A 21995-nucleotide genomic window follows, 5' to 3' on the forward strand; every position below is an offset into this window, starting at 1 on the left:
AGCCAATAAACTCGATCCTTGACATCACCTAGAAGACTCTGTGTTTCTGTGGTCCGAAACAGGAAGAACGCAAGAGGTCTTTGGGTGTTCCCCCTGGCACCGCCGGGTCCATAAAAACCCGGTACCTCAGTTGGTGCCCAACTCGGGGCGGTATCAAGCGGTATCGGTCCAAGCCAGATGTTCGTGAGGAGCTTCATGTGAAAATTCCAGAGGACGGCCAGCCACTTCAGCGACCCCTGTATGTCGACGTGGTTCCGAAGGTCTTTGCTGCGAGGTTCCCCGCGTCCCGACGGCTACGAAGGACTGCTGCCCTGACTATCGCCCTGTTTTGGACCTTTGATGCTTGGTAGAGCGAAACGATAGACGAGTCTTCTAGTGACATCATCGATACTTCAGTTAAGTATAAGTGGAGCGTCTCCCAGTCCTTAGTTTGGTTCTTAGTTTGATATCCCTTGGGATAGCTTTGATTTGGAACTTGCAAGCGCCAAAGCCGTATTCGATAATCCTTTGAAGTTTGAAGCTAGACTAGAGAGCGAGGATGCCTGGTCTTAGCAGACTTGGAAATTTGTTTTGTCTTGGTTGTAATAGGGACTCCCGCTTGGAGGATTCGTGTCCGGTTCCTCCGATTGGAACTCCAACATATGAGCTCTATGTGAAGCATGGTGTAGGCCCTATCACATATAATGAAGTGTGGATCAGATACACCAGAAACGATGGTGTTTTAAAATGGCCTCAATATGGTAGTTTCGACACAGAGATCTTAGATAATCCAGAGGTGAAACTTTTCAAGAAGAAAGCCCGGCCGGCGATGTTTGACTCCTTTCGCCTATGGCGCAAAGAAGCCAAACAGAAAGAAATGAAATTAGCAAAGAAAAATAAACGAGGTATGTCAATGGTGCAAGCCGCTGTTGCATTCAGGGACAATGAGGAAGAGCAAGAGAATGAACAAACGCTTAGAAGTAGGAAGTTAGCAGTAGATAAATGCTACCCAGTTCTGCCACGTAAAGGACAAGGATCAAAAGACAAGCATGATAAGGATCCTTTAATGTCTCATCTACTGAGTTCACCTCCATATGCGCAAAGTGCTACAGTACCGCAGCAACCTTTGGTTGTACAACCCCCTATTGTTGGACAACAGGTTCTAATACAATCACCAACTCCTCTTCAGTTGGTTTCTACTCCTCCGGCGCAGCCCTCTCAAGGGCCGCCGCCTTTGCTACATACTCTATCTGCTTTCTCTACGACTTCGCCTACTGCTCCAACTGCTTATCCTAATACTCTCTCTGCTACTGCCTCGACCTCTGCTTTACATCAGCCTGTCTTTTCTGGCGTATCTGCCTTTCCGCCAGCTTCTCCTTCTGTTCGACAGAGAGTAGCAAGCACTGTCACTGGTCTTTTCTCACCTTTCTTTGGGTCGCCTAATACGACCCCTAACACAGAACGAAGACAGTTGCGGAGTCGACTGCCTGATTATCAAGAGAGGGAAGTACTGAATGAGTTAGCGCGTAAATGGGTTACCAATACTGTAAAGTATGATGTTCAGTCTGTTATGGAAGTCTTCCGTCAGTGGGAAGCATCTACACAGAGATACGTATTTGAGCAAATGTGTGTATATCTCCGTGAAGATTTGAAGGGAAATGATCCAGAGCACGACATGCCTGAATTATTCTGTGTGCGGTTCAAGTTCGCAGAAGGCATGATTGTGGGTGCCGATGTTGAACAAGCGATTGAGACGTTGTCTTATAGGAGCAAGGGAAGCAATTCTCGATCACTGTCCGAGCAGGACATGCCAGGTAGGAAAAAGGCGCGACAGTATACCATGAGAGAGGTTCCCCCAGTTTGGAGGGAAGGTGATGCGAATGCGAATCCAGCCATTCCGCCGCATTTTCAGCGTGTATGGGTACATGTTCCTTGGAAAAGATCTGAAGTTTTAGCGCTCAAGCAGACATTGCCTGATCCCCGTAAAAATCCTGCAGGGTATTATAAGGAGTTATCACAAACTGCCAGCTCCTGTATCATGAATCTAGCCGATGTAGACATGTTGTTTGGAAATGTTGTTCCACAGCCTTTATGGGGAAAGATTCGTCATGAAGATCATGATCAAGAGTTAGGTGATACATGGGTTAATATTGCTGCTGCTGATGCTAGACAAGTTGGTGCCTCTAAGCCCGAGCCTTTAGTAGCAGAACTTCCTGGTAGAATTATCACGTATATGAAGACTTTAATGCCCGAATTGCGTGTGAATTGGGACAAGTTGTCTGCGTGCAAGCAGAAGAAAGATGAAAATGTGTCTGACTTTTTCACGAGGTTTGAAGAGACTTTCGTCGATCATAGTGGTCAGGATATGGCTACTGAGGGTGGCCAAAGATTGTTTGTTGACAAATTTGTACATAATTTGCTTCCTGAACTATGTAATAAGTTGAAGGATTCTGAGAGTGCATGGGCTGTTTCCACGTCAGCGCAAATTTTAGCCACAGCCCAGTACTATGAGAATAGACGCAAAGATGAGTTAGAGAAGGCAGACAAAAAGACTAAAGAATTGAAAACTAAAGTCCTTCTACAGCAAGCTTATCCACCTCGTACTGCTAGTCAGCACGATTATCAGCAACCCCAGCAGTATTCGAGAAACTCGCAAAGAAACAAGTCTTCTCAACAGCGTTTACCGTATGGACCGAATCAGTGCGCGTATTGCAAGGAAGAGGGTCATTTCAAGAATAGTTGTCCAGCCTTGTTACGGTGTATGAATGGTGTCTCTGGTGCAAGAGGTAGAGGTGTTCAGCAAGCCTCTAGAGGTAGGGGTCGTGGAAATGTCCCCCCGAATGCTCCTTTTTTCCCGCCTCAGAACTCTATGAATAGTTTTGACCAACAGAATAACACGTTTTCTAGGACAGCTCAGTACTATGCTGATGGCTACTATGCAGAAAACGAGAATGAGGGTAACGATTGCTAGGACAGCCATGGACAAAGAGAGGGAGTTGTTTCAGTTCCAGTAGATCAGAATGGACCTTATGTTGAGGAGATTACATCAGGTATGTCAGAGCCTTTTCTGTTGGATACTGGTGCTACAAAGAGTTCTATCATGCACTCAAAGCTCCCTGGCGCACCTTTGTCTGGCGAAATGAACGTTTCAGTAGGTTTTTCTGGCGCCCCGGTTAGGAACCCGATCTCTAGTCCTATGTCCCTTTCTGTTGGGCCATGTGAATTAGAAGCACCCCTCATTCTTACAACAGGTTGTGGTGAAAACATGCTGGGATTGGATCTGTTAAAGAGATTATATGCGACTTTGTACTGTTCTCCTTCGGGAGTACAACTTACACTGGGTAAGAAAGTGGTTTCTCCAATGTATTTGTCAAGAGAGAAAATTCCAACAGAATTGTCTTCTCTTCCAGATATACTTTGGGCTACTGGTTCTAATGATGTGGGTCTTTTGGAAATAGCGCCATATGTTATAACATTGAGAGCCAATGTTAGGCTGCCACGTATTCCCCAATACAAGATTTCTAGCGAAGGTGAAAAGGCGTTGTTAGCAATCATTTACGATCTGATTGAGAAAGATGTCATTGAAAAAACAACAGGCAACATTTGCAATAATCCTGTTCTGCCGGTTTTAAAGCATACTGATGGATGTATGACGTTACAACGCATACTTTTACAACGCCTACCTTTACAACGCGGTTTTTACCACGCATACCATTTCAACGCATAATGCTTTTAGGCGCTGGATAGTGAATAGTTTAATTTACTATTCCAACTCCAGTCCCCGTGGATAGTAGGGAAGGTTATTGGATATTAAATTAACCTATTCCCTATCCTAGAGCGCCCCCCAGCGCAATGCGTTGTAATAGTTTGCATGGTAAAAGTTGCGATGTAATGGTAGGTCGTTGTAAAAGTTGCGTTGTAACGGTTGTATACCGTACTGATCCGTCCCAGCCACCTGTGTACAGATTTGTGATTGATCTTAGGGAAGTGAATAAGATTGTTGTGCCACAGTTTCCAGTTGTTCCTGATATTACTGCCCTATTGACTATGATTCCAGCTTCAGCCACTTGGTTCTCGGTGATTGACTTGAAGAATGCTTTCTTCAGCATCCCGATTGCCGAGGAGAGCACAGATATTTTTGGCTTCAATTTAGGAGGCCGAAGTTTCCGCTTCAAACGCGCTCCTCAGGGCTACTGTGAAAGTCCATCGATATTCAGTCAGGCTCTGAAATCACAACTTGACACAATTGTTTTACCTGATGGCGCGACCCTTATTCAGTACGTAGATGATTTGCTGGTCGCTGCAGATACTGAGGAGATTTGCAAACAAGCCACTTTGTCATTATTGCGTCATTTATGTGATCTGCACTACAAAGTCTCTCTTTCAAAATTACAATATTGTCGACAAGAAGTGACCTACTTAGGTCACATCTTATCGAAGGAGGGAAGGAAGCTTACCCCAGAAAGAATACAGGCAATTGCAAAATTGGGTGTCCCAAGGACACAGAGAGAAGTGCGTGCTTTCTTGGGCATTACATCATATTGCAGACAATGGCTACCGAATTTCTCCTTGTTGGCCAAATCTTTGGTGGCATTAACTTGCAAGGATACACCGAAACCAAATCCATGGTCTGAAGATTGGCAGAAAAGTTTTTACAAATTACGTGATGCATTGTGTTCGGCTCCTGTGTTGGGTACCCCCGACTACAGTAAACCTTTTACATTATATGTCCACGAGAAGGAAGGTTGTGCATTATCAGTCCTGACACAATCTTTTGGGGACAAACAGCGTCCATGCGCGTACTTTTCGGCGACTTTGGATCCGGTAGCTAAGGCATTGCCAAGTTGCTTGAGGGCCACTGCGGCAGCAGCTGTCTGTATTCGACAGTCTGCTGGGTTAATGATGAATAATATGCTAATCGTTATGGTCCCACATGCAGTAGACATTTTGCTAAACAGAACAAGGACACAGCACTTAACTAGTGCTCGACTGTCAAGTTATGAGCTGACACTGTTAGCGAGTCACATACACATAAAGAGGTGTGATACATTGAACCCAGCCACGTTATTGCCCATTCCAGTAGAGACAGATGAGGTCGAAAAACAGGACTGCTGTTTTAGGACAGAAGTAGAGACGAAAGGGAGAGTAGATTTACAGGACACTCCTCTTCCTGAATGTGATGATACCTTATGGGTTGATGGTTCGTGTTTCAAGTTACCAAATGGTGATACGACTGCAGCATATGCTGTGACAACATTGCATACGATTGTTGAAACTGCACGTATCCCACACAATTCTGCGCAAGCAGCAGAGTTGATTGCACTTACAAGAGCGTGTGTGTTGGCAAAAGGAAAACGAGTGAATGTGTACACGGACAGCCAATACGCCTTTGGCGTGGCTCACAGTTTTGGACGATTGTGGAGAGAACGTGGGTTCTTGACGTCGCATGGTGCTAAGATCCAACATGGTCAGTTAGTAAATGAGCTTCTCGAGTCACTGACCTTGCCACTACAAGTTGCGATTGTGAAATGCAGTGCACACAAAAAGGTGACGGATGATGTTGGTCGTGGGAATGCATTTGCGGATGAAGTTGCAAAAGAAACTGCAAGGAATGTAAAGAGTCGAATGTATGTTGCAGGTCCCGCAAGATGGATTGGTGATGTTGGCATGTGTGAAGACACGATTGAGAGTGTGAAGTCCATCCAAGCTGAAGCCACAGAGAAAGAGTTGAATGAATGGAGAGAAAGTAAGGGTAAATTGGATACGAATGGTTGTTGGATTGAATTGTCAGAGCATCAGAGATGGTTGTTACCCGATGCGTATGTGCTTGCAGTGGTGACAATGGCTCATGGGATGGCTCACATCAGTGTGAAAGGGATCTGTAAGTTGTTGGCTCCAGTATGGCAGAATAGTGGAATCCCTAAATTTGCAGAAAATGTGGTCAAGAACTGTATGGTGTGTCTGAAGTACAATCCTGGTAAGGGAACCCCAACTCCAGCTGGTCATTTTGCGCCTCCAACGTATCCGTTCGAGGTTTTGCAGCTAGATTTCATCCACATGGAGAGGTGCAACAATCTGAAATACGTACTCGTTGTTGTTTGTGCCTTTTCCAAGTGGGTGGAGGCGTATCCCCTTAAGGACAATACTGCCTTGTCCACAGCCAAAGCCCTTGTCAAAGAGTTCTTCCCTAGGTTTGGAATGCCTAGAATGGTCTGGAGTGATAATGGGAGTGAATTCGTGGGACGAGTGATGAAGAGAGTGTGTGAAGGGCTAGGCATACGACAGAAGTTCCACGCTGCAAATCATCCCCAATCAGCTGGATTAGTAGAGTGCTACAACGGCACGTTAAAGTTGAAATTGGCCAAGATTCAAGCAAGCACAGGTCTTAAATGGCCTGACGCCCTGCCTTTGGCACTCCTATCAACAAGAATGACTGTTCACTCTAGAATGGGACTTAGTCCACATGAAATTGTGTTCGGCCGTCCGGCCAACATATGGGGAGTGCCAAGGCCCACCAGGTTCAGTGAAATAGAGCATCCTGTACTGCTTGACTATCTGTATGAATTGACAGCTAAATTGCGTGTTTTACACCAACAGGTCCACAACAGTCTACCTCAGGCCTCTGAAGCTCCAGGACCCCCTATCGATCCTGGAACCTATGTCCTTGTGAAGAACTTCCAGCGGACAAAGAATGATGAGCCCCGCTGGACCGGCCCCCATCTAGTCCTTCTCTCGACCAGATCCGCCGTCCGAGTTGAAGGCAAAAAACATTGGGTGCATGGGAACCACTGCAAGAGGGTCCCTCTGCCCCTTCCATATGACCGGTGGGTCCAGGAGGGAATTGCTGACTCTGAGGTTGAGACTGTGCCTCGCTTCTTACCCTTCAGTGATGCACGTTTGAAAGGAACTACTTCTAGGCTGAAAAGGACAGCGACAACATTTTACAAGAAGCTGTGCCTCCGTCAATTCGATTGAACACTGCCAAGCCTGAACTCTTGTTTCTAGACCACACAGCACCTGGTCGAAACCGCTATAACTTGAGGCCAAGACCTATGACTATGGACAAATAAAGAGTTTTTCTTTTTTGATTGTGCAGCTCTCTCATCCACGAAACTTGCTCATTTTTTATTTTCGAACCGCCATCCGGTTCTGCTGCTAGGGTCGCGGTTGCCACAGTCTTTGGAGTGCAGCTGGAGACGGTTAGGTCGACAGTTCTGGTTGGTCTAAGGGAGTTGCCCTAAACTGACAGAAGCACTCCTTAGCAGAATCAATCTCCCACCGCGGGCAGCAACTTAGAGGATGGAGTTTCCCAAGATGGAGAGACCTGCCAGATCAGCGAACTTTGAAACGAGAATATGCACTGTGATGGCAAAAACACGATTTTTAATAATATGCATTTTCATGTTGGGTAGCATAATGATGTTTTTGATTGGCTATGCTTTATTCACCTTTCGAGTATCATTTGCACACACCACACAGCCCACACCTCCTCCTACTGTTTCCCTGCACTCTTTCCACCCTCTACCTGAACACGAGTCTGCCAGAAGATTAGAATTTATAAATAACTTATTCGTCCAGCTCCTACACCAGCACCAGGTTGTAATGAACACGACAAATTGTTGGGTATGTGGACTTATGCCACACACGACAGATAAGGGTATCCCGTATTTTGTCCTGCCATTCAGCTACTATGGTTCTTTGTGGGCATTTCAAACAATGTTCCTATTTGCCATAGAACCATATCCCCCGCGTCCCACGGGAAGAAATTCAAGCAACAAGGCACTAGTGGCAGGAATCAGAAATATGAGCAGAGATATCGACACATGTATCTAACGATCCCCAAAGATTAATTTAAGGCGTACAGTAGATGGAATATAACTAAGTATGGAATTTCCTTGAGTGAGAGCCAGCGAGCAAAGAAATCCTCCCCAATCTGGATAGTACCCCATCAGGGTCACGTATGTCTGCAGGGAAATGGCAAAAACCCTGGAGCTCAGTTAGAGAAGAGTGTCTGTACTGAAACTTACGTTTTCTCGTCTCAGACCTCCCCTTCGTTCTTAGCAGCTATGGGTACCTACTTCGTCTGCCATGATAGAGCATACACATGGCTGCCCCCTGACTTTTCGGGCACATGTTTTATCTCGTTCCTGCTGCCACCCACCTACACGTCCGAGGCAGATTACCATAGGACAAGGACAGTTAGGGGTGTTGTGAGTAAAGACGACACTGCGGAACAGGAGTTTGGAGATTTCGCAAAGGGTTTTCTGCCGTTTTGGGGGCCTATGGTGAACAGCAGGAACTTTCGCCAATTGACGAGGGTAGTTGAATCCACCGTGATTGAAACGGCTGGTGCCCTTAGTAACTTGACTGCGGAGCTCCAGTCGGACCGCCTTATGACTCTTCAGAACAGGGTTGCCCTAGATGTCATACTTGCAGACCGTGGTGGGGTATGTAAAGTGATCCAATCCAGTTGCTGCATTATTATATCCCCGATAACGCTCCGACGGTCTACCAGGCCATCTCCAAACTGCATAAGATCTCTGAATCCATTCACGTGGATAAAGGGGACTGGTCCTTAATGGGGTGGTTCTGGAAACTGATATCTGCCTGGGGATGGAAAACTCTGATATTCATTGGAATGATCTTAGCCATTCTGTTCCTGTTCTGCCTGTGTGTACAGTGCGCTCCTGCAATATGTGGCCTCTGTGCTACATCATGTGTAAGGAAGCCTGTGTCAAGGGACGAACTAAGTAATAGGATGATGCTACAGCAGCATCTCAATGACTTTATGTACACAGACCTGGACTCAGATTAGCATGAGTATAAGTTATTGCCTATATAAGGGCAAAAGGAGGGTCTGTGGTACTGAAAATTCTGGACCCTGCTATTGTGTGGTACCGAAGCTTTACACTCGTGTCGAAAATGTCATCATATCATGACGATTTTGGTATCGACAGACCGGTAATGATCAAGACATTATACCTATGCATTTGCGTCATGATTGAGTGATGCAATCACCTTGAAATCGTACTTTCTGTCCTGAACCCTCGGGTTCCATTTTGTGAGCGGCATCCATTTTGTGATTGCCCTTACATAGTCAAAATGACCGAGGCCGAATTCGATCTGAAAGGACACGTATACCTTTGCTGACTCCTCTGCGACCTCGGCGAGCTGACTCCACTGCCTCAAGCCAAACCTGTTCGGGCAGTTCCCATCCCAATGGCCGAGCGAGATTAGCATCAAAGCACAACATGTCATGAACCGTTCATCGCATACAAGCTACGCTAATCACACACACACCTGCCCCTGTTTCTTCTTTATGACTAGTTTTACAAGGAGGAGGTGCCCGATTTTATTGGGGGTTCATCGATATCTGATGGAAGTTCTGGGCCTTGCCGGGTAATCTATCACGAACTGGACAAACTAAAATATGGGCTTGCCATCATGACTCTGCTTTTTCTTTGTAGTGAAAATATGTATATGGTCGAACCATAAAACAAAGAATTCTTGCCTGAAGCTTATATTTGTGTATAAAAAGAAGAGGCTGGTTCTGTAAAAACGATCAGTCTCCTGAGAACATACATGCGCTTCATGCTGTTGTACTTCTAGGATACCTGTTACTGGTTGCAGCCAATAAACTCGATCCTTGACATCACCTAGAAGACTTTGTGTTTCTGTGGTCCGAAACAGGAAGAACTCAAGAGGTCTTTGGGTGTTCCCCCTGGCACCGCCGGGTCCATAAAAACCCGGTACCTCACCCCCCTCATACTCACCGGGGAGGCAGGAAGTCGTCGGTCGACCACAGGGTTCAAATCAGGACTCAGGCCCCGAGTTTAAAGACAGTAAAACCGGGGACATGTGTGTGGTTGACGGCATCATTTCCTACCTACCCCCGGGTGTGGATTTTACACAGGGGTCCTCCGTTTGTTGGCATCTTGCATTGGCGCCCAAACTTTACTACAAGGGGCCCTGTGTGGAGAAGTGGTACCCGCCCCCCCTCATACTCACCGGGGAGGCAGGAAGTCGTCGGTTGACCACAGGGTTCGAATCAGGACTCGGGCTCCGAGTTTAAAGACAGTAAAACCGGGGACATGTGTGTGGGTGACGTGCGGGGGCGGCAGGACCTTAATACATACTTGTGTGGCCATATATTGAATTTCAGGGACACCCAGGCTACACGTTCCCTCTCATACTCACCGGGGAGGCAGGAAGTCGTCGGTTGACCACAGGGTTCGAATCAGGACTCGGGCTCCGAGTTTAAAGACAGTAAAACCGGGGACATGTGTGTGGCTGATGTGCGGGCGGCAGGACCTCAATGCATACTTGTGTGGCCATGTATTGAATTTCAGGGACACCCAGGCTACACGTTCACTGCTAGCTATCGAGGTGCCTCTCCGGTGCCTCCTACCTCCCGGCGGACTCTGGGCGCAGGGGCTGAGGGCTCCTCTCTCATCGCGGCGTTACCTGCAGCTCCGGAGTGTATCCCAGCCACAGCCCTCCTCCTCAGCCATTCACAGATAGCAGGGAAGGAAAGAGGACACGCGAACCAGGAAACAAACAAAAAAAATGGCTGCCGCAAAGCTCAGAAATTTTCGGAATCAGGGGTGTTTTTTTGTTGAGTGACGGATGACGTCACAGATAGAAAGAACGCAAAAAGCACGCCCCGAATCCGAAAAAGACGGGGCTTAAAGGGAGTGACACCCCTCTCCTCTAATGGCTGGCCAGCATTTACTAGGCCAGCCAATGGAGAAGAGGGGTGGGTTCCAAGCCCCCTCTAAGAAACATTAAATCTTCGGGCTCTGCCCACAATGCTTACGCAGTGCGACGGAGTCCTCAACCTAAAAAGAGGGCCTCCATTCACTGGATTCCATCAGAATGGCAGGGGGAATCTCAAAAACTAGTGTGAGGCAACATCAGTTGTTATGTACAACCCTGGGGATGGAGCCTTACCTATCTTTTGTGCCCGGAAAGTGAGAAATTCTTCTTTTAACTAGGCTTAGATTGGGAAATGTACATAGATTAGTGTCATTACCGAAAATGAAGGATTTGTCCCCCGATTCGTACTGTGTCCCTGTGACAAAATCTCTGAACAATCAACTATGCACTTAGTCTTGTTCTGTAAACTCTACACCGAGTTAAGGAAAGTCTGGATTATTTTATTTTTTTTAAACCAGGGGCTTAGGCAGTGTCGCCCAGCAATGTTTTTACTCCAGCTATTGGAAAATGAGCATATTGCGTGGAGGTTAGCAATGTTTTTAAAGAAGGTCCTTCATGCAGGAAATGTATAATTACTGAGCTGTAATTGGAGTACCCTGTATAAGATGAGCTGAGTTTTATTGTTATATTGTTGTAAATATATTATGAAATGATAATGTTTTTTTTTTAAAAAAAATAATGCGCTGTTATGCCTGTCTTAAAAAACAGCTGAATAAAGCTCTCTTCGACTCTTTTGAGTGATTGTGGCCCTAGGGGGCTGTGCTTGCACATTAACATTAACAGCTGCTGGTTACACACTTTCTGCTGCAACCGGGAAAAAAGAGGGAAGCTCAGGAGCACTACTTATTTTGGACTACAGTATGGGTATAATTAGAAACCTTTGGCAGTGAAGCGGTAGGATTGAGAAAAGCACATGACTCTTCAAAACAACATAGGAGAAATCAGACAGCTTGGCACACGCACGTTTTAGCCAAATATATGCATAATTTCATTCAACTCGAAGTCTGTAATAAAGTACCTCCATGGCAGGACAGGGCGTGCACGAACACTGTACTTCACAAGGCCTCCATGTAGGACTTGACCAAGATTGTGTCTGCTTGGGGAGGTGTGTGAGGCAAAACACAGAGGAAAGACCACTTCGAAACTCTCACTTTCTAATGGCGGGTCTGGCAGATCTCTACAAGGAGCTTGCGAGAGATGCCCACCAAAACATACACTTTGTAGGTCCATTCCAAGACTTCTGCTTTGCAACTGAGCAGCCCAATACTGGATGAAGGGTGTGTCTTACCACTCAAACAGAAAGGCAATAAATAATTGTTCAATGGATGTAATAGCTTGTTGCAGTGGAGCATTTAGAAGGGAAACACACTCCTCAAATCTTTTTTTACCTAATTTTAGGGTTCAAGCTCATCTCCCTCATTTAAAATGAATATGAAAAAAATTAGCAAAAATCCACTTTACACAGTTCTTCATTTGAAAAAAGTGTGTGTGATTGTGAGATTTTTCATAGAATTCCCCCAACTATCCCTGCTAAATACCGTAGTTTTCGAATCGAGCTGCTACCCGGTCTTCGTTTTTCCTGCTTTCTCCATTTGCCCCATTTTCTATTTATTCTATTTATCACTTTCTTCCACTGTTTCCTTTCTCCTTCTTTCTCTGGGCCAACTTTTGATATTGAAAAATAAGTCCAGATCCCCAAATGTTGGTGATGAAGCCCACCCCCCTGTAAAAATTGATACAAATAAAGCACTCCTTGTACATAGAAACGAGCTTCATTGCACACGTATACCCAAACAGACGGTCCTGACGCTCTCTTCAGCGCAGAACTTTCAACTGCCTGAACATGGTCAGCCCTAGCTGCCTTACAGTGTGCTTACCTGCTGCATGCACGCCAGTTTGTTATGCATTTGAAGATTCAGGGTTATTTCCAAAGACAGTGGTCCCTAGACAGTACAAAATAAGTGTGAAAGTAAATATAGACTATAGTTTCTAAATTCTTTGTCCAGCCGGACAAAATTTCATATATGAAATGTAAATTAGCAGTCAATATCTATACAGATTCAAGTGGGACACAACCTGCGTCCTACTGCCACATTTGAACAACACGACATACAAGGAGGGGGTTCAGGCAAGGAAAGAATGTCTGTGTGCAATAAAATATTGCAGACTGATATAACACTATTGTGACATTTTATACACTGTGGTCATAAACATATAGTGTATATATTGTGGACGGCGTTTCGATCTCTATGTAGGGATAAAGGGATCATCCTCAGGACATTGTATTCATGCCTGCTAATATTGCATTATTAACACAGTCGCTATGGCTGAAAGGACAATGCTCAAGGCCGCTGGAGTTGGAGATGAACTCTAGGGATTGCGGCGGTCAGGGAGCTCTGGAATATAGGGCCGCCTATTTCCAACCGTGTACTAGGAGGGTAGGAGCCGTGAATGGGTTCCTTGCTCTCAGTTGAGTTGATGCTTGAGAGGACAGTCACCGCTCTACTCCAGAGCTCCCTGAGCTCCGCAATCCCTAGAGTTCATCTCCAACTCCAACGCGTTCAAAACGCGGAAGGGTGTGACCGGTTTAAACACCCCGTTAGACGCCTCACCAATTAACCACGGCCTCGTGCATTGTCCTTTCGGCCGTAGCGACGGTTTTAATAATGCAATATTAACAGGCATGAATACAATGTCCTGAGGATGAGCTCTTTATTCCTACATAGGGATCAAAACGCCATCGACAATATATACACTATAGGTCTATGACCACACTGTATAAAATGTCACAATAGTCTACTCTTGTTATATCTGTCTGCAATATTTTATTGCACGCAGACCTTCTTTCCTTGCCTGTCCCCCTCCTTGTATTTCGTGTTGTTCAAATGTGGTAGTAGGACGCAGGTTGTGTCCTACTTGAATCTGTATAGATACTGACTGCTAATTTACATTTCATATATGAAATTTTGTCCGGCTGGACAAAGAATATAGAAACTATTTAGTCTATATTTACTTTCACACTTATTTTGTACTGTCTAGGGACAACTGTCTTTGGAAATAATATAAGTACCCAAGGTCCCTGGCCAATTGCTAAATTGGGTTTCCCTTGTTTTTTGGAACAATTTGAAGATTTAGGGACACGAGCAAAAATACACCCCTCCCAAGAATCCTTTAGCGTTAGTCTAATAAACAAATTTGCTGTCATTAAATTCGTAGTTGTATTGAAATTGTTTCAAGCATGCATATGACATAGGTTTATCCACAATGTTTCGGGTTATCACCCGACACCTTACAAAGGTACAAAAAAATGGCAAAGGAACCCTGGGGAGAATTGGCATTGATTCACTGAAATTTCAAAAAATAAGAAATGCAATGGAGATAGCTTGTTTTCAGGTATGTTTAGTTTTTTCATTCATTCACCCCTTATTCTGTGGTTTTATTAATTATTCTTTGAGTTGTGAGAATGAACACACCGAGCACCACCATTCTTTAAAAAAGATATTAGTTGAAAGATAAAGCCCAACACTCATCCAAATTGTCATTTTCAAGGCAATCACATATTGGTAAGCTTTGGCAGTGGGAAATGTTACTGATAATTTGTTAATTACACAAGCAGCTGACAAACCAAATATAGCATGACTGGCAGGCTGACTCCCATGGAGGTCACCTTCTCCGTAAATCAGAAATTCACAGCCTTGAGCCCAACAAAGCAAATGTACTCAAAATGCTGTTTAAACCTTTGAGTAAAGTTTAGGCTTAACATATTTGCCAATCAGTCTCAGATTGCCATGTGACAAAAACTCTACACCACCACCACGTTTTATATGTAGATGTGAATATGACAACATAAAATTGTTTTCCTATACTTGAAAGCAGTGTATAGGTTTTTTCCTAGGAGATTTGTGATCTGGTATTGAAGGAACATGTGTTATAAGAGGAGCTTTGGATTCCAGCTGTGGATTCTCTTGACGTACCACATCATCTTCACCCAGTCACCATTCCTCCTGGAAATACGAATATTAAGCTCGAACAGCGAGACAGCAATGCAGGGGTTTACCACACTATATAAAGATCCATACCTTTCGATAAAAGCTTTGCCATGATATGGTCTTACCGACTGGCAAAGATTAGTCAAAGTGTAATTCCCCTCATGGAGCGATCCCCTTACAGTTTGTTGCTGCAGCTGAAGAAAGTTTCCAGATTAATTTATAACATCAAAATGAAGAGCATGAAAGTGCTGAACAGCAGGAATTTTGACAAACATCAAATAGCTTTATTATTTCGTAAAAAACATGGACATCACAATGGCAAAAAAAAATAAGCACCTGCCAAGGATTTATGATTCATATTCTTTTTTTCTTTAACCAATGAGAATTGATACGGTGAACAACCAAGATATTCAGTTTTGCATTTGTTTCAACACAAAGGTTTGTACCAGAATTTTTCTGACTAAAACAAAGTTCTTGGGTTGATACATTTTGGATTTAGTAAGTTATTGCTTATCATAGATTTTTTTATAAAAATAAATACTTTTCTAAGTTTTATAAGTAAATAGGTCCTTGCATGTTGTGGAAGCCATAAACTGCATTTACATGGGTTCATATTGGTGATGTCACAAAGAAACATTCCTCCATATTTTGGCATCGGCCTGATGTCATGAAGAAGGGTTCCCATGGTTTTGCTTTGTGGAAGTCAGCAATCTGTGTCACACCAACTGATCAAAACTTTTCCTTTTAAGGCAATGAAAAGAGCAAAGTGTGAATGCCGCTGCAGTCATTTGATAGGGGAACTCTCTGGTAAATGCTACCATGCCTTGCATGGCAACCATACGATCTTTGGAACACGCAATAAACAATTTTTAGAATATTGAGAGCTCTATTAAAGACAATGGAATGGCAGAGGTCCAAAAATGGCTAATACAGTCTCTCTGCTGCAACATTCCCCACATCTCTATTTCTTCCTGTTTCATTTAGAACACACTGCCTTCGGTGGGCGGAGTGTTCTAATAGCAATACAGCCCTTCTGCTTTGGGTGATAATGATTGTTATATGTCTCCGCTCCAGTTATAGGTACTTGTCTATGGTTCAGGCCTATAACGCATGGGAAGGTCATTTACCACCCGGCTATAATGCTATTTTAACAGTGTCTGTGCTTCCACACGTAGTGTGGTTTTGAAGTGCTTGTGCTTCCCCTGTTCCTTCAGAGGAGGTGGAGAAGTTTTAGAGTGTGGAATAGGAAACAAGGGTCAGTGGATGCTAAATACTGGCAGCAAAGCCAGTCCTCGAGTTCTATGCCCCGCTCAAGGTCTACGGCCCTCTCTGCAAACTTCATCATCAGCAGGGCCCGCTTCATGTCAATCCAGTTCTGAAGGGCACCATGCAGCGCTTCCTCACTGCTGAGTCGCTGATCTGCCAAGTCTTTTCTGGGACCCCAGAGTAAACATTGTAGCACCCGTTTTGCTTCAGTGATGCGGATGCGCTTGATTGGATCTGCCTCCAGCAACAAGTGAGCAAGTTGCTGGAGTCCCTTGGAGTAGAGCGAGAGGACGGGCACTGGCGGGAGGTCCTCCTGGCTGTACTCCTGCTCTCGTAGATGGGCCCGCACCTCAAAGGGGTTTGGCTGGTGCAGGAGTTCATAGATGAGAATGCCAGTCTGAAACTCATCAAACTTCTTGTACTGTGAAGCAGAAACAATCTCAGGAGCAAGCCGGGCCTGATCTCGCTTTAACTTTGAGTTACTGGCCCCAGACCTCTGCTTGGCCTTTGAGAAATTGCTGATGATGAGCCTTGGCAAGCGTTTGTCATCCGTGGTCGTTTTGCCCATGATCGATGGACAATGGACAAGTAGCAAGTTTTCCAGACAGAGATCGCGGTGTATGATGCCATGTTCTTTCAGGTATTCCAGGCCATTGCACAGCTGCAGGAGCAGGAAACACACCTGGCGCTCATAGGCCTCTGGCTGCGAGCTGTGGGAGGACACAGAGTCTTTGACAAAGTCAGCTGCGGTCTGGTGCGGCACTTCACGGGTGATGACGACAACACACTCCTGTTCTCCGCTGGCATGGACCTGAGGGGCGCTGCTGGTGGCAGAAGAGCCGGCTGATGCTTTTGTTGACTGTGACATACTGGATGGTACAGTGGCGAGAAAATGTCCACAGTCCTGCTGAATGTTAAAGTGGACTGGTAACGATAAACTGCAATATGTAGGGCTCTTTGAATTCTCAGGTTTACAAATCTGCAACAACAACAAAAAATGAGAAAAAGTTAATTGCCATCCATAGGAAGGGCTCCAAGGAAAAGAGCGGCTAGAGGCTTCCTGCTTGGCAAGGGAGAGAGGAGTTTATGCCCCTCATTTTCCTCCCAATATCCCTTCCCCAAGTCCCAGATATGCGCAGTAACATTTAACAACTTAAAACTATGTTGAGGGGTCTTTCGCTTTCTACAGATAGTCTATTGGCAACATAGTTTGTATGGGAATACAACATATGTGTCTGATTTGGCGTGTGCTAGTGAAATGCTTACACCCTGTGTGATCAGAAGCAGAAGGCGAAACGAACATGAACTAACACTTCTGTTATGCTTACTGCTATATGCCCCCACTGACTTTTACAACCGAGTTCAAAATTTATGGATTTTGAGCCCATTGCCTTTTCTTTTACAATTGCACTTGATACGGATTGAAGTTGATCGTCTCCTCAAACCAAGACACAAACCCTCCAACCTTCCTCCCTAGTCTCATGCTGTTAGAAATGGGATCCCCGGCTGGCCAGGGCTTGCGCCAAAGTCAGTCAGAGACCACCACTCCTAAGTCAGGGCAAGGGAGTTACACGCCAAGATAACCCCTGCTCACCCTCTAGGTAACGTGGCGCGAGCAGCAAGGCTAAACTTGGAGGCGATGTGAGTTAAGTATTTGCGCACGCACCCCAGCAACAACACCCAAGGCCCGCCACAAAGGAAACTCCACACAAGGTTATATATAAAAATAGCCTTTGTATTACACCAAAACACATTAGATAAAACACACACTTTACAATGTGCCAACAGGCACGGGCAGAATTTACAGGGGATATGTACAAGACAGGGCCACATGGACCACTGTCAGGAATCAGCACTTTTAGAACTTAGCACTAGGTAGAATCAGCACTTAGAACATAGAATATAGAATGTAAAATCACTTTAGCACACAACCAGTAACTACTGGTAACCAGGACCTCACTAGCACCACCTGTACTAGGAGAAAAACCACCTAAGTATCACAATACCTGTAGGGGCCTAGACCTGGGGACAAAGCACATGATGCATAAACATACATTCAGCGGTGCAAGAACAAGGCACATGATGCATCTACAACACATTCAGAGGTGCAGCACAGGAGAACAAATGATGCATAATCAACACATTCAGAGGTGTAAGGAACAAGGCACATGATGCATCAACAATACATTCAGCGGTGCAGGACAACACAATAGCGCATAAATCACATTAGCCCCCACCTGTGGCAGTCCCTAGGCCAACTGGCCTCTCTAGGGCTAGGACGCCCTGTGTCCACAGTCAGGGGCCTAAACGTGGCAGCTGCCCACGATGTGCTGGGCAGCTGTGAAGCAATTGATGGGGCCAACGTTGGAGCCTCGCAGGCTCTGCTCAACTGACTGTCTCCTGAGCCTCTCTGGCTCAACCAACAATAATGCACCTGAGCCCCTCGTGGGCTCTAAGAACTAATGTGGCCTCAAGAACCTCTCTGGGCTCGTAGTAAAGAATCCCCACAGAGCCTACCTAGGCTCTGCACACAACTTCGGGGGCGGGGAGCCTTCTCAGGGCTCTAAAACTAGAATGCGGCCTTGCTGGGGGAGCGACCCGCTGACTACTGGGGCCGCTCTACCCTCCCAGCCTCCCTCAGGAAAATCGGCCCTACTGGTGGAGGGGGCCGGACACCGGCAATGCGCCCCGATGCCTCCCTCCTGCTCTACCTGTAATGGGCACTCGGGGCCTGGCTCTGCTCTAAACAATTGACTGCTCCCCAAGAGCCTCTCGGGCTCTAACAACAATTTCCCACTCGGGGGAGAGCACGGGGGCGGGCACCTGCAATGTGCCCCGACGCCTCCCCCTCCTTTGGAACGACCACTGCGCAGTCACTCACCCGGTCCTGTGGCGGCTCTCACTTCTCCGGGGGCGGCTCTTCACGGGAGCTCCCGCTCCTCGGGGCCTCCCTCTCCACACTTCTCCCTCTCTCTCCGGGGCTCTCCCTCGCTCTTGGGAGCCCGGGGGGGGGGGGGGGGGGGGGGGGGGGGGGAGTCCAGGCGCCGGCTCTCTCTCGCTCTGCAGCTGAAGGGCGGGACTTCTGGTTCGTTGGTCGGGGCCGCGCTGCGATTGGTAGACGGGCCCTAACACTTCCGGGTCGTCGCGGGCAGTGCGGCGGCCCGTTTCAGGCACTTGCAGGCGGGGGGTGAATTAACCGAGGGGATGGCTCCCTCGAGTTAAATTTAAAAACAGCTGCAAATCACCGGGGCAATGCCTGGTGGGCACCGGCTTTCTTAAATAAATACTCCAATCGAGGTGGGCACTCGATCTGGCAACCACGAGCAGGGTGGGCACCTGCACAGCAATTGGCGCGCTACAAGCCAAATAAAGTGCTCTTAAGCGCTATAAGTAAAATGAAGCGCTCCCAGGCGCTAGGCAAAGGAATACAGCGTTCCCAAGCGCTACAGGGGAAGTCCAAAGCGCTCCCAGGTGCCCTCAGCAGGGCAGAGTTCCAGCAAGTCCTTAGGTAGGCAGGGGGCAAAGCTGGGCCCAGAGCCAGCTCACTGGGTCTCCAGGCAGGGAGACAATCCAAGTGGCGGTCCTCTGGCCCAGCAACAGCAGCAGCCCCTTCAGGCAGGATCCTGGAAGAGAACAACATCTGTGGGGACACAGCCCCATTTTTATACACCACATTCCTTTGTCTAAGGGTGCAGGGTGGGGGAGAAACCAGTCGCAGCTGGTTTTGGAGCACTCTTGATGGCTCAACCACCCATTTCATTCACTGGCAGGGCTAGGGTCATCAGTCGCACCACAGGGGGCGGAGCCAGCATTGTCTGGGGAAAACCCATCCTCATTCAGGACACAAGTACACTCCTCCCCAGCCATCAGCATGCTAATCTCCCACTCACCACCGGGCAGACCCATCCAGCCTTCCTGGAGCCAGGCTCACCAGCCAGCTCCAGCCAATCACACTCCAGCACCCTCACAGCACACGTACAGCCATGTCTAGCACACGTACAGCCATGTCTAGAAGTGGCATTTCCCCACTAGACACATACACACCGTACATACCATTGCGCAGCATTTACTCTCACAAGTTCGCACATACCAAACTCGTGCATGCACACCTCACGCATCAGGAACTACCAGGGACACAGACACTCCCCATGCATTCCTATGGGAGGGCAGGCCAACCTCACTCCACGCACTCAGAGTGAGCACGCACTTTCCACTGGGAAACAGTGAAAGTGCGCACAAACCAAAAATCACCATCACCAGGTCACCATTTAAAGCAAAAAGTTCAGGGGTGAACCTGCCAGAAGGGCCAAGTCCAACACATGCCATCAGCTATTCACAATTCCACTCACTTTTTTACACTGCACCTTTGATTTAAACCTACTACCACAGCTAAATTGGGCTTCAGCATTGCTAAGCTAGAGTCCAGTAGCGGGTCGAGTCCTTCACTCTCCTCTAATCAGGAGTCTGTTTTTATTCACAGTCCACTGCAAGGCTGGCCGCTCTCTTCTAGTCCAGTCGCTTCTATTCTCAAGGATATGCCTAGGGCTTGTTAAGACCAAGCAATGCTCTCAGCGGCATATGGCTAACACACCTCATTCACTTATGTTGTTCAAAAGCAATGTTCACAAACCACAGTGGACTTTTGCAGCACATGAATAGGGAACAGCCCCACTTAACAGCTACACACACGTCACTCATCCTCCATTCTCATTTTAAAGGGTCACCTAGTAGAAATAAAAGAAGCCTGGCAAAGCCTAGAGGTCTGAATTTTGAGTCCTGACTAAATATTAAAAAATCCTGCTGCAGCGAAAATATTTTTTATACACAATGCTTGAAACAGAAAATGTAATGTGTGAAGACATTTAAAATAGTCCCTCATGCGTTAAAATCCAATCCCTGTATAGGGGGCAGCCTGATACATAAAGTAAGCCACAGAATGATGTGAGGGATAATTACTCTTCTCAGAGGAGCCAAAGTGCACTCTATGTATATTGTAAAGCATTGGAAACGATAGATCAACAGAGGCCTATGTTGTCAGGCCAGACCTAAGCGGTCGGTTCTCTTCACTGAAATCTTCACTACCAACAATAGGTCGATGCTCCCTTATTTAGCGAGGCCTGTTTCGTAATATTTATGCACAGTGGATGTACATAGAGCCAGTGTAAGCATCTTCCACCCATATCTTTTCTTGAGAGAGTTTCTGACTAATGGATTGCACGGTGATTTGCTTATTATTCTCACACCGTATATGTATAGCTTGTTCTACAACACTGCACCTTCGTGTATCTTGAGACTCCATTTGTGATGCCTGTGCAATTCCAAACCTAAATGTGATATGTAACTTCAACTTCTTATGAAAAGTGCTCTAAAACCTTCAGGTAATGACCGTGCTATATAAGATTGCACCAAGAACAAATAAATAGAAGTCCTGAGTCCCGGGGGTACATGAGGCATGTAATAGAGCCCTGAAAACTCTCTGCCTTTTGTAAATCGTCTCCACAGGGTTTTTAAACCAGAGGAACACTTGCAGTTCTTGCCCAATAAAGAACATAATTCCCAAATTCAAGCTGCATGTACACACACACGCACAAAGTTGCCCCACAAGCCTCACCCGGATGACTCACTGTGTTGTTGCAGTCTTGTAAACTGGATACCTGTTTCCTGTTTTGCAGACATATGGCGCATTCCTACCTGTAGAGCAGAGGTCCCTACAACGGGCACCACCATCTCTTCAGAAATTCCCTCTAAGACCTCTGAACATGTGATGTTTTGCTGCAGCTTTGAAGCTGACAAACATTTAGTTATTATTCAGCCTTCCTCCTGTCTAGGCTGCCTTTCATCTGCAGTTAATGTGAGTTTTGGTAGTAATAACATGTTTTAGATCGACCGAGGCTTGACAGGCTAGCCTGGCACAGATAACTGAAAGGTCCTTGTTTACTTCAGGACCACAGATCTGTCTGACAACTCTCAGACATGCCCTACAGCGTAACCTCTTTCCCGCCAAGGAATCTGAGAATATGGAAAGAGTTGTGTTCAGCGGACCTT

The 21995-nt window shown here is 46.3% G+C and overlaps 1 protein-coding gene across 1 annotated transcript in view; it reads right to left on the reverse strand.

The window, feature by feature from the left end:
* Positions 1 to 14946: 14946 nt before the first annotated feature.
* Positions 14947 to 21995, reverse strand: part of PRAG1 (PEAK1 related, kinase-activating pseudokinase 1) — a 137665-nt gene continuing 130616 nt past the window's right edge. The window contains exon 6 of the mRNA XM_086961710.1: positions 14947 to 16929. Coding sequence (XP_086817836.1) covers positions 15895 to 16929 — 1035 coding nt within the window. The 3' untranslated portion in view covers positions 14947 to 15894. The remainder of the gene's footprint in view (positions 16930 to 21995) is intronic.

Source organism: Lissotriton vulgaris, chromosome 3_1, assembly GCF_964263255.1.
Source record: "Lissotriton vulgaris chromosome 3_1, aLisVul1.2, whole genome shotgun sequence".
Classification (NCBI taxonomy): Eukaryota; Metazoa; Chordata; class Amphibia; order Caudata; family Salamandridae; genus Lissotriton; species Lissotriton vulgaris.